The sequence below is a fragment of the Coregonus clupeaformis genome, unplaced genomic scaffold, assembly GCF_020615455.1.
Source record: "Coregonus clupeaformis isolate EN_2021a unplaced genomic scaffold, ASM2061545v1 scaf0098, whole genome shotgun sequence".
NCBI classification, from domain to species: domain Eukaryota; kingdom Metazoa; phylum Chordata; class Actinopteri; order Salmoniformes; family Salmonidae; genus Coregonus; species Coregonus clupeaformis.
Window position 1 is genome coordinate 307,936 of NW_025533553.1, and position 13,130 is coordinate 321,065.

The 13,130-nt window shown below is 41.6% G+C and overlaps 1 protein-coding gene across 1 annotated transcript; it reads left to right on the forward strand.

Moving 5' to 3' along the window:
- The first annotated feature begins 2,693 nt into the window (after positions 1 to 2,693).
- Positions 2,694 to 10,773, forward strand: LOC121584604 (chromaffin granule amine transporter). The gene is made up of 16 exons (XM_041900589.2): positions 2,694 to 3,320; positions 4,357 to 4,525; positions 4,918 to 5,254; positions 5,392 to 5,450; positions 6,014 to 6,097; positions 6,228 to 6,320; positions 6,595 to 6,684; positions 7,230 to 7,273; positions 7,705 to 7,765; positions 7,975 to 8,070; positions 8,166 to 8,244; positions 8,477 to 8,528; positions 8,615 to 8,678; positions 8,768 to 8,887; positions 9,057 to 9,190; positions 9,691 to 10,773. Exons 2-16 carry the CDS (start codon positions 4,399 to 4,401, stop codon positions 9,796 to 9,798), a joined length of 1,548 nt encoding a protein of 515 aa, XP_041756523.1. The 5' UTR covers positions 2,694 to 3,320; positions 4,357 to 4,398; the 3' UTR covers positions 9,799 to 10,773.
- Positions 10,774 to 13,130: the final 2,357 nt, after the last annotated feature.

Consider the following 13,130-nt stretch of genomic DNA (forward strand, 5'->3'; position numbering starts at 1 on the left):
CTTTATGCACCCTCACAAAACTATATATAAACTATATGTACATTCACTCACTCACACACATTACACTGACACTGACACTCTCACACAAACCCACACACATTAGCCTCCCGGGTGGCGCAGCGGTCTAAGGCACTGCATCGCAGTGCTGAGGTGCCACTACAGCCTCGGGTTCGATCCCATGACTGGGAGCCCCATGGGGGTTAGGGGAGGGTTTGGCCGGGGGGATATCCTTGGCTCATTGTGCTCTAGAGACTCTTTGTGGCGGGCCGGGCGCCTGCAAGCTGATTTCGGTTGGACAGTGTTTCCTCTGACATATTGGCTTCTGGGTTAAGCGAGCAACGTGTTAAGAAGCAAAGCGGCTCGGCAGGTCATGTTTCGCATGACCTTCGCCTCTCCTGAGTCCGTTATGGAGTTGCAGTGATGAGACAAGATTGTAACTACCAATTGGGGAGGAAAGGGGGGTAAAACACACTTTCACAATCATCATATGCTGCTGCTACTCTGTGATTTATTTTACTCTTATTATTATGTATTCTGATGCCTAGTCACTTTACCCTGCCGTTATGTACATATTTACCTCAAATACCTAGTACCCTGCACAGTGATATGGTACTGGCACACCCTGTATATAGCTTAAATAATAATAATAATATGCCATTTAGCATATATGCCATTTAGCAGACGCTTTTATCCTAAGCGACTTACAGTCATAACTATTGTGTATTTTATTCCTCTTGTGTTACTATTTGTATTTTTCTTATTTTACTGTCCCCCACGATTAAATCGGGGAGGGGACTGTGGATCTGTCTCCGTCCATTAGTACTTTCGTACGTTCGTACGTTCGTCACATGAGATATCTCAGACAGCACTGGCCTGATTTTGACTCAACTTGGGTGAATGATGTGTCTTGCCAGATGGTGGCGCTATAACAAGCGATTGAAAATTCAAACTATTAAATGTGACGCCCCTCACCCCATTTGACCTAAAGTCATGAAATGCGGTACATCGGTCCCTCTCCTCACAAGGAACACATTTGCTTCAGGAATCCATAAGGTCCGACATGATGGATTTTTGCGATTTTGAATTTTGTGAAAAACACTTAAAACACCTCTGGCACTGAATGACCGATCTGCACAAACCTTGAAATGTGGCATATATGGACAAAGGTCTCTCAACGCAATATTTTCCAGACTAATCCCTAAAACAACATGATTATTAAGCAATAGACATTAACGTGGGCATGGTCTGGCACATAAAGGCATATAAATCAGTCACAGGTATTCTTATTGTAACAACATTTGGTAAAGATGTTGCAAACAGCAACATATGCAAGAACCTTCATATCGACCACACGGTGGCGCTATAACGGGCACATGTTTTGTTACTATCAATATAGTCTAGTTTGAAGTGTTGTCACTAATTGGTCCAAGGGGGAGAGTGCTGCCTTGTTCTTTTTAACTCTGCATTGTTGGGAAAGGCTCGTAAGCAAGCATTTCACGGTAAAGTCTACACGCGCTATATTCGGCGCATCTGAAAAATACAATTTGATTTAGATTTTTCTCTCTCTCTCTTTCTCTCTCTTTACATGATGTGCACACATGCGCACACAGGGAGAGTGAACATGCATTGGTCCAGGCAGCTCACCTAGGGCTGTTTGATTCAGGTCTGCCTTTTTAAAAACCTACCCTCGAGCTAGTAGGCGATGGCACCTGCTCAGTTTCAGGTGAATTTCAGTTGTCAAAACATAAGGGGAAAAGATAGGGAGGGACCTATACTCCCATCCCCAATAAAAGCCTTGCACACCACTAATTCTACTAGTAATAAGTACATTTCAAGCTGACAGAAATATAGTAACAGTACATGACTATCATTTGTGTAAAGCAAATAATTCAAGCTATAGAGGAGTTATCCCTCTTAGATTCACATGGTACTTTTAAGCCATGTTCACATTGACAGTTTGAAGTGACTCAAATCCTATTTCTTTGCAAATCCGATTAGAATCTGTTATTTTTCCTGATGTCTATACAGCCAAAAAGTACATGGAATTAGATATTTCAAGTCACATTTCAAACCACCTTCGAAGGTGGTTTGAAGTCAGATACAAATCTGATTCCTGGCCAGGTGACTTGTGTCTGAATGGTCAAATCTGATTTATTTGCCCTCAAGTGGTTTATAGGCTGTTATTTGGCAGATATTGTTGCTTGCTAGCTACTCCGTTGAGAGTTTGACAAGAACATATGGTAGCTAATTAGCTTGTTAATTGCTTACAAACAAATTAGTGAATGTGCTAGGAAGCTAAACAGTTACCTAGCTAGCTAGTTGACTTCCTTGTCTAGTCAAAAAGGACTTGTTTTGAAAGTTGGATCATCTTATCCTTTTTGGCTTTAAAACTGTTCTTACACTATGATTTTGAGCATTCAAAGCAAATGGGAAACGTCCATGGCAGGAAGTGTTGTCATCTTAGCTTGCTACATAACTTCTGAGTGATAGGAAGCACGAGCACCACCACCAATCAGCCTACACCACTGTGCACACACCCGTCGTTACTATGACTAGCGTAGCCATGTCAGCAAATGACTGCTGTCTGAACACACTCAAATCCTATTTGGCCACTTGTAACTTGCTGTTTGAACAGTCAGTATTCCAAAACGGATTTGAAAAACAAAACTGATTTGAGCATTAAGTCCTGCAGTGTGAATAGGGCTTTAGAGGGGAGAGTGGTGTGAATTTCAGGAATTCTCAAAATCCTTCATTTTCTGATTGGACCAGTTTTACACTTTGATAATATGACATTTGCATATCAACCAGTGAACAAACAGTGGCTCCAGGTTTTCCAGCAGCAGGTCCGGAGGTGTACACAGTGAGGAGTGGATGTGCTGCCTTTTGTTTACAGTTTACAAGACTCTCCTCCTGGTACGATAGCACCACAGGGACCTGTTGATAGAGCCCTTTGGACAAAGATACAATGCAAACAGGCCAGGGGAAAAGACCAGGTTGTTCCACAGTTTGAAAAGGGTTAATGTGGCTGAGATGGCAGATAAAGCTTATTGTGAACAACACCAGCCTCAGGTTATACGCCCTGAGGCTGGGCCCACCCACCCCTCTCAATAAAGAGTAGCAGATGTAGACAATTACATCCCCCTGTGACGCAGAGTGAGCTCAGGTCAGGGAGTGTGTACAGTATGTGTGCGTGCGTGTGTTTGTGAGGGGGCTGTGTCTACCTTATGAAAAAAGGGCAGCCACAAGAGGACTTAAATAGAGCAACAGGAGAGTGAGATGACCACTTGTATCCGATGTGGATCTGCAGGATGTATCTGAAGGTAAGACGTCTTGACTCAGGTCAAATTGGACTCTAGGGATCATCAATACTTTATTATAGCCTTAACTGAAAGGATGAGGCAAATCCATTTTAGAAATGTTCATTTTAATTTGTTCTGTAATCATTAAAGGTACAAATAATGTATGGAATATGACTCAAACATGAATTGTAACGTTATCCATTGGTTTGTTCCCACCAGTTACGCATGGTAACCATAGGCTATATGATGTGTCATTATAGTAATGTAAAATGTCTGAAGATAAGAGTAAGCTATTTAGAATTCTCTGCAAACCTGATTTGCAGAAATTAAAAACTGAATCCATAATCACCTCTGTTACTGGAAGACATTGTGATTTTCATAGAAGATCGGGACAGTGTGTACTGAGCCCTTTGCACACTTGTTCTTGACTAGCACGTTGTGTAAGGAGACACGATGGAGCTGTGCAATCAGACGTTTGTTTGACATATGGACCAGTCCTTATTTACAGTATATCAGCACCACAGCAGGCAAGCAGGCTGCACTTTACCTTGATCAGAACAGAACACAGCAGGCAGGGCTCTGAGAGGGCCCTGGAGGAAGTCTAATCCTATTGCTGAAAGAAAAAAAACACCATCCTCGGAGCCAAATGTCTCTCCAGAAATACTATGACTGACCATCCAGGCAGCAGCCCCCAGCTCACTCCATTAGCTACCACAATTACTGCAGCCCTGGCTGGGCATCCCAGCTTATTAAATTGAAACGGATGGTGCATGAGTGGTGGTTTCAGGGCAGGATAGGTAACGTTGGAGGTAGTACACATAGAGAGATGAGACCCCTTCAGATCAGTTACTATTACCGTTTTATATTTTGAGATGAAAAGAGTATACCTGGAGTAGTTTATGTGTAGTTAGTTTAGTATTTACTCAAATGTAGCGGTGTAACGATAATGTACAGACATGATTGTGGGGACATGTTCTTGTGACTAAATTGGTCAACAAATGCTGATATTGTCAAATATGTTTCAATAATCAGCATATATGTTTCTTATCCGAAAAAGATAACTGTTCTGTAGCTATTGACCCAGGGAACGTGGAGAGCTATGCCGCTATTCAACCCCTTGGTATGGCTGCGGGAGTGGCTGCGACAGAGCAGAGGCTCCCCCAGACTGGTGCTGGTGGTCGTGTGTGTTGCCCTGCTACTGGATAACATGCTGCTTACTGTTGTCGGTGAGTCCAGACAACCCCTCACACACACACACACACACACACATACACACACACTTTCAAATGTGCACATAGGCGTGTACCTTAGATAGGGTAGTGACATCTGCATTGAAAAAGGGACGTCACACATTTTGATATTATCTGTAGGGCCAGCAGTGCAGCTAGCGTGACCGTGGCATTTGCCTTTACCTGGCCTGACTTCTAGAGCACACAGAGAATAACTTGGCGCGACAGAGAGCAGCGCGACCACATTACCCCTCATGGAGTAGATCCACTGTGCACACAAGGGCCTCCCCGATGCTGAGACAAAAGGGTTCACCTCTCTTCCTTCCGCCAGCCTTTTAAAGTGCACAGTCTCCTCCAAACCCAAGTGTGTCGTTTCTCCTGTCTCGCAGTGCCCATCATCCCAACCTTTTTATATGCCCTGGACCACCCGACACAGGACCCCTTCATCCAGCCAAGCACACAGAGGCCCTCTGAAGAGGGCTCCATATTGGCCTCGGTCCACTCCTTCTACGACAACACTTCCTACAGCCTCAGGGGCTCTGAGAGCAACCTGTCTGAGGCCCTCCTCTTCAACATCTCCAGAAACTCCAGCCAGGCGAAAGGCAGCACATGCCAGGAGGACAGTGCCTTCTTGGACAAGGAGAATATTCGTGTGGGACTCCTCTTTGCCTCCAAGGCTCTGGTGCAACTTCTGATCAACCCCTTCGTGGGTCCCCTGACCAACAGGTACATGTTCCGGCTTCACAGCAAGTGTGTGTGACAAAATCACAGCTAGCTAGGACGGTGTTCAACTTCTCATTTATTGAAAATGAAGAAATACAATACACCCTGGTTCTAATCATAACCTTCTCTTTTACCCCAAGGGTTGGATATCACATACCAATGTTTGCTGGTTTCATCATCATGTTCGTTTCAACAATAAGTAAGCGTGGCTGACACTGACACACACTTTCTAACTTTTGATACACAGCTTCTAACTATATAATATATTTTTTTGCCTTCTTTTTTTTTACTCTCCAAAAACAAACTTATACGAACGTATTACTTATTTATGAACAACAACATACAGACGCACAAAAACAATGACTACATCTCCTCTGCCCAGACCTGCATGCATCACACCCCCATCCCTACTGTCTGCATTATTGTTTGCCATTTGGCCTTAAATTGTACCAATTTGTTTTTCTCGGTCGCCCATACTATTTGAATATTTCAATAATAAATCATTAGATTGTTGCCATTGTGATGGCGGATTGATTGACTTCCAAGTTTTTTGTTATACGTTTTTTCAAGATGAGTGATATGAGGAGAATCGTCCTAGCTTTTAACTTTTTACACACAGTTGATAATGAAATATATTTGAGGTAGTGATCGCTAATATACATACCATGACTGTTTTACAACTCCAATGTGTCATCTTTACATTTTATTTTATCTTACCACAGGGTAGTCATAGTAATGGTGTTTGTGTCTGGTGGTTGTCAGTGTTTGCCTTCTCAGGTACATACGCCTTGTTGTTTTTTGCTCGCTCTCTTCAGGGAATTGGTTCCTCTTTCTCCTCCGTGGCAGGTACTGTGTGTGTGTGTGTTGTGTTTTGTGTTTCACAATAATATCCTAATTCCCCAGTGTTGCAATAGAATATGAACCATTTTGTCCTAGCATCTTAATGTCCAAGTGAAAAGCACGTCTTCTCCTGTAGGACTGGGAATGTTGGCCAGTGTGTACACAAATGATGAGGAGAGAGGCGTAGCCATGGGGATCGCTCTGGGTGGACTGGCCATGGGGGTTCTCAGTGAGTTACTCCCCTTTTCTAAGATCCTGGTGGTCCTGTGTGGCTCAGCTGGTAAAGCATGGCACTTGTACGTTTTGGGGTCAATTCCCACTGTGGCCACCCACACGAAAATGTATGCACACATTACTACTGTAAGTTGCTTTGGATAAAAGCATCTGTTAAATAGCAAATGGTTATGGTGAAACGTATCTTACACTACAACATGCCAAACTTGAAATATTCAAGTGGAATATATGTGTAATCAGTTACTTTTTCTTGAAAATGTATTTGACAGTTGGAGCCCCATTTGGCAGTGTGATGTATGAATTTGTGGGGAAGACTGCTCCTTTCTTAATCTTGGCTTTTCTGGCAGTATTTGATGGAGGTAATCAAATCAAACTATTTCTTATAATATTATACCAAGAACTGATTTAATCTCAGTGCTATGACTGCATTGACTGTTTTCAATGCTGTTTATCTGTTAAACTCTACATTACAGTGACCTTGTTACAGTGTAATTATTCCTGTAATTACAGTGTAACAAGTATTGTAATTACTCATTGCAGTGTAATAATGAGTAATTACAATTCTTGTTGCACTTGTACAGTACAGTCTGTAATTACAATGTACTTAGGGTTACTTAGGCTGAGGGTCGCGACTATGGTTAGGGTTATGGTTAGGTTCAGTGTAATATGAGGAATTAATATACTTGTTGTTACACTGTAATTACATGAGTAGTTACACAGTAATAAGGGCACTGTAACGTAAAGTGTTACAGTGTTACAGTAATGCTTTTTACCAGATTATCTATTGTGGCTAACCAATCAGAATGAATGGTTTAGACAGGCAAGCTGTTTGTATTGTTTGGAGCGGACAAGATATATTCTAGGAATGTTCCTCAATGCCAACTGACTGACTCTCTAAACACAGTGTTACAGCTTTGTATACTTCAGCCATCAAAGATTTCACCAGGGGTGAGTATACTTTTACCATCTCTTTCAAGATAAAAAAAAAAATTACACTCTCAAAATGAACATAACTGAGTTGCTAAAATCCCAATCACTGCAAATAGTGGGGTTATATCTCAATTAATCTTTCCTTGATTCCTCGAATGCTATGTCCCACCTCCTTCACAAAATGCATTAGAGAAGAAGGCCTGAGGCGAGGGACCTTGGACCTTCTCTTCCAATAATGTAGAGTAGGAGGCAAGGACAAATTCAGATTGAGCCAGAGTGTGTACGAATCAATGTAGTTCAAGATGCACCGAACAGAAGCCATCATTGCATTAAGTTACACATGCTTATTTTAGAATGTTGACATTTCACAACCCCCTCACGTTAGAAAAAACTGAAGTTTGCTCTGTCTTTCTATCTCTTCTGGCTTAACATTTCACATTAACTTACAGAGTGTGGAGGGCACTCCTTTGCTGACCCTACTGAAGGACCCCTACATTCTCATAAGTGCAGGTGAGACTGGGCCTTGACTGTTAGAATAACAAACCAGAGAGGAAGGCTAAACACAGAGGATGTGTCTCTAATGGCACCCTATTACCTATTAGTGCACTGACCAGGGCCCAATGGGTGAAGTAGTGCACTAAATAGGGATTACGGTGCCATTTGGGACGCAACCATAGTCCTAAAACAGAAGTGAGCTGACCTTGGTGCTTTGGTTTCAGGCTCTCTGTGCTTCGCCAACATGGGAGTTGCCATTCTGGAGCCCACGCTTCCCATCTGGATGATGCAGACTATGTGCTCTCCCAAATGGCAGCTTGGTACGTTCCTGCGTTATGTTTCTTTCTTTCCAATAAATCGTATGGATTGCAATAGTCTTTCCTTTGTCTGACAGTGTTTTGCGTTTGATTTATAGGTATGGCTTTCCTACCAGCAAGCATTTCTTATCTTATCGGCACCAATTTATTTGGTTTGTTGGCCAACAAAATGGGAAGGTAGGTTTTTGTTGATCCTCTCCCGTTTGCCTCTATTTGTTCCTACCTATCAATGATCAATATGTAAAAACATTTCACCATCTCTTTAATGCTAGTCACTCAGTAAAGGACATCTCATGTAAGCCTATGGGGGTTGTGTGAATCGGTGTGTTAGTGTCTATGTATATACTGTGTGTGTGTGTGTATGTGTAAGATGATGATTCGCAGTAAGGAGATGGTATTTTTCTCTCAGGTGGCTGTGCTCTATGATTGGGATGTTTATTGTTGGCATCAGTCTCCTTTGCGTGAGTATTAATTCCTATGCAGTTTTCTGGCTCTGCAAGATCATAAGGTAGTTCAATGAATAACCATCATATTTCTTGTCCTATAGGTTCCTTTTGCAAAGAACATCTATGGTCTTATTGGTCCAAATGCAGGCCTGGGGTTTGCTATTGGTGGGTGCCAATGTGTTATATAGAAACACATATGAATGATGGTCTGAATCACCATGACAACTATGAACTGTCTGCTGTGTGTGTGTTAGGAATGGTGGACTCCTCTATGATGGCCATAATGGGATACCTGGTGGATATTCGCCATGCCTCGGTCTACGGCAGTGTTTACGCCATAGCTGATGTCGCATTGTGTATGGGTTTTGCCATTGGTGAGTGATCATTCCTTTGTCGTCTGCTTCTACACAAATACAGCAAATACAGTAAATCACTTGAATTGTATGACCCAGATACTCCCAGCCAGGTGGTCTCAGCGATTCAACTTTGTCTAGCTTGTCTGACCCAGCAGCACCCTCTGTCTCCCGTGTTGTTGTGATTCAGGTCCTTCGATAGGGGGCGCCTTGGTCAGGGCCATTGGATTCCCTTACCTCATGGTATTCATTGGCATCATCAATATCTTCTACGCTCCCCTGTGCTTCTTCCTGCGTAACCCTGCCATCAGGGAGGAGAAGATGGTGAGTGGTATTTCCTATTTGCTATCCCCTGGCTCCAGTCATAATCCAGACCCACCAGAATGTCTGGCCCAACGCGTTCTAACACATCCTGGGAGGTGAGGTTTGCAATCCAATGTGTTTGTATCAGTGCCAGGTAACAGAGAATCAGCCCTCACATATAGTGGGAAGGTGTATTAGCCAAAGGTATAATTGTAGAAAACATAGTGCCTCTTATTGATGTGGGTTTTTACCGAATAATTATGACCATGGTTTCAAAGATGATGGTCATGCACTTCAAAGATACAGTCATAACAGAAAATATAAGGAATAAATTATTTAAAAATAATAATAATAATAATAATATTATGAAATCCAATTAATTATTTAATAATAAGAGTATAAGAGTCAAATATGAAAACAAAGATGATTTCCTACTATTGTAAAATAATTGTATCCCCCGAAATCAGGTAATTTCTTACGGCCCATGATAATGTTTTACAAATGTCTTGTGTGTCTTGTAGACCATCATAGACCAGGAGTGCCCTCTGCACAGGAAGAGCTACAACACACAGAAGGAGTGTCGAGAGTTCCCTTTGAGTGACGAGAGCGAGGAGGAAACGGAGGAGTAACATGCTCTTTGACAACACGACACACACATTTATTTTATTCTTTTGACAGTGAAAGAGCAGAGGCATTGTGATGTCTCTAAATTGTTGATATTGCCTTTGAATTGACATGAAGTCTAGAAAAGGCATTTGGTGTCACACTTATCTGTATTCAACGTTTCCTAATGACCTCAGTACTTAGTTTATTACTTGAAATAACAAACAATGGCCCCTGTGTTTTTAATATGGCATGTATAGTGACAGTAGTGTTTGCATTTTATTTATTGAATCCAAGTTGTCTGATGTGTGTGTGTGTGTGTGTGTGTGTGTGTGTGTGTGTGTGTGTGTGTGTGTGTGTGTGTGTGTGTGTGTGTGTGTGTGTGTGTGCGCGCGCATGAACTTGGTTACTTTCAGTTACTCTCTGTCAGATTTCTGTGAATCATTTCGCTTAATGTACTAAGAGGTAAAAGTAACACTTGTGCAGGCTCAAAAAACATTAAAACCTACTATAAGCTTGAAATTATGTCTTTACATACATTTGGCATTTGATTGTGGCTACGTTTATGTTCATTTGTTGAGCCTACCGTATGAATCAGTGGCTTTCAATGTTTGAAATATGAACGTCAAGATATGTTCAATGTGCTTCCGGATAACTAATTAGTCTAGATCTATAACATTGTTTATTCCTAGGCCTATTCCTAATTGCTTAATATAACCTATCCACGATCATGAAAGCGGATTATTTCATTCACATGGCTCGACTAGAGGACAATGCTTGTTCAGAGCTCATAATAGCTCAGAGCTTTTAGTTCAAATGCTGTAACATGTAATATCCTCTCTTCTAGTTTGTCTCCCTGTATCAGCCAATCAGCTGTTGTCTGGTATAGGGCAAGAGCTATCTCGCCTCACCTTTAATTTCCTCTTTGGCTGTAGCAAGGCTCTGTCTGTGTCCCAAATGGCACGCTATTCCCTATGTAGTGCGCTACTTTTGACGAGGACTCATAGGGCTCTAGTCTAAAGTAGTGCACTATATAGGGAATAGCCTAGGGTGCCATTTGTGACACAACCTCTGTGTAGGGTTGGTTTGCTTCTAACCAAGGAGAGGAAATGATTAACAGAAAGAGGCAAAGATGAGATTAAGAGAGCAAGATCGGCATCATTGTGGCTCAAATGCCTCAAATCTTCTTGACCCACATAAATAACATATTGCCACTACAAGCGTATGTGATACAAAGCAAATTGTCAAAGCCAAAGTATATATTTGATTGCACGTTATAAATGCTCAATGAAGTCTTAATAAATGTATCTGGAAAACAAAATGAAAAGTAAACTACAATGAATCAAGTTTGAATAAAGGTAAGATTCACCAGAATAATCAAATGAAAGGCTATTTCAAAATGGTGGCAGTTATAATTGAGACACCACATTTTATGATGTTTATCTAAACAGTATATTATTTTTCACATTATTTCCTCACTCGATCAATATATGCATGTTTTCATATTGTGCTTTCCAATCAATGATGGTCTCTTCCCCTCCTCTGAGGCTGTAAGCTTGGCCAACAGGCAACGCCTAGGCTGTTTACTCGGAGATGACGGAATAGGAAAGAAAGCATGTATTTAATTAAACATGCCATACCTGTTTGGCTTTCCAGATAAATATGTGTGATAATTAAATAGAACTGCGTCATTCATAGACTGGTACAAGGATGGAGTTATCACATGTGCAAGTAACCTATCCTGGACATCGTCACAACCCAAATGAGTCAAATCTGTCATTGTCTTTACTGGTGGTCAAACCAATAGAACACGAAGAAAAAAAGGCATTGGGATATGAAGATTTCCATTTAATTTAACCAGTTGATGCTATAAAAGTCATTATCAAATGGATTGACACATTTTGGAATTATAACCAAACTTAAAAAGGGGAAGGGGGATACCTAGTCAGTTATACAACTGAATGCATTCAACTGAAATGTGTCTTCTGCATTTAACCCAACCCCTCTGAATCAGAGATGTGCGGGGGGCTGCCTTAATCGACATCCACGTCATCATCGCCCGGGAAACAGTGGGTTAACTGCCTTGCTCAGAACTGCCTTGCCCATCCAGTAACCTTTCGGTAACTGGCCCAACGCTCCTGCCTGCCAGGCTACCAGCCACCCTACTTAATCATGCATTGCCTGACGACATTACTTCTCTTAGATTATTTGACAAAGTGATTTTACTGTTTGAGTGTAGAATTAAATATAGCTTTGCCTTAAAGGGACTATCTGTAATTTCAACTGCCTGACCCTGAAATTGTGGTTGGTAAGCTCAAATCAAATGTTATTTGTCACATGCGCCGAATACAACAGGTGTAGACCTTACCATGAAATGCTTACTTACAAGCCCTTAACCAACAATGCAGTTTTAAGAAAATTAAGAGTTAAGAAAATATTAATAAATAAACTAAAGTAAAAAAATGTAAGAGCAACAATAAAATAACAATAACGAGGCTATATACAGGGGGTACCGATACCGAGTCAATGTGCGGGGGTACAGGTTAGTCGAGGTAATTGAGGTAAAATGTACATGTAGGTAGAGTTAACTTTTGCAAGGCACTGTAGGTAGGGGTAAAGTGATTATGCATAGACAATAAACAGCGAGTAGCAGCAGCATAAAAAAAGGGGGGGTCAATGCAAATAGTCCGGGTAGCCATTTGATTATCTGTTCAGCAGTCTTATGGCTTGGGGGTAGAAGCTGTTAAGAAGCCTTTTGGACCTAGACTTGGCGCTTCGGTACCGCTTGCCGTGCGGTAGCAGAGAGATCAGTCTATGACTAGGGTGGCTGGAGTCTTTGGCAATTATTAGGGCCTTCCTCTGACACCGCCTGGTATAGAGGTCCTGGATCTCAGGAAGCTTGGCCCCAGGGATGTACTGTGGCGTACGCACTATTCAAGGGTGGCTACAGAGGCTACGGAGACAGAGGCTATGGATGCAGTTGATTGACATGATAGTTTTGAAAGTTTTGAAGTGCATTCGGAAAGTTTTCAGACCCCTTGACTTTTTCCACATTTTGTTACGTTACAGCCTTACTCTAAAATGGATTAACTACATTTTTTTCCTCATCAATCTTCACACAATACCCCATAATGACAAAGTGAAATCAGGTTTTTAGAAATGTTTGCAAATGATTTAAATACAAAAAACAGAAATACCTTATTTACATAAGTATTCAGACCCTTTGCTATGAGACTCGAAATTGAGCTCAGGTGCATCCTGTTTCCATTGATCATCCTTGAGATGTTTCTACAACTTGATTGGAGTCCACCTGTGGTAAATTCAATTGATTGGACATGATTTGGAAAGGCACACATCA

Excerpts from the sequence above, each read along its gene's own strand:
- LOC121584604 (XM_041900589.2), top strand. The coding sequence starts at position 4,399 with ATGCCGCTATTCAACCCCTTGGTATGGCTGCGGGAGTGGCTGCGACAG. Across the intron at positions 5,255-5,391 it reads GTGGGTCCCCTGACCAACAG|GGTTGGATATCACATACCAA; the intron begins GTACATGTTCCG and ends TTTTACCCCAAG. Across the intron at positions 5,451-6,013 it reads CATGTTCGTTTCAACAATAA|TGTTTGCCTTCTCAGGTACA; the intron begins GTAAGCGTGGCT and ends GGTGGTTGTCAG.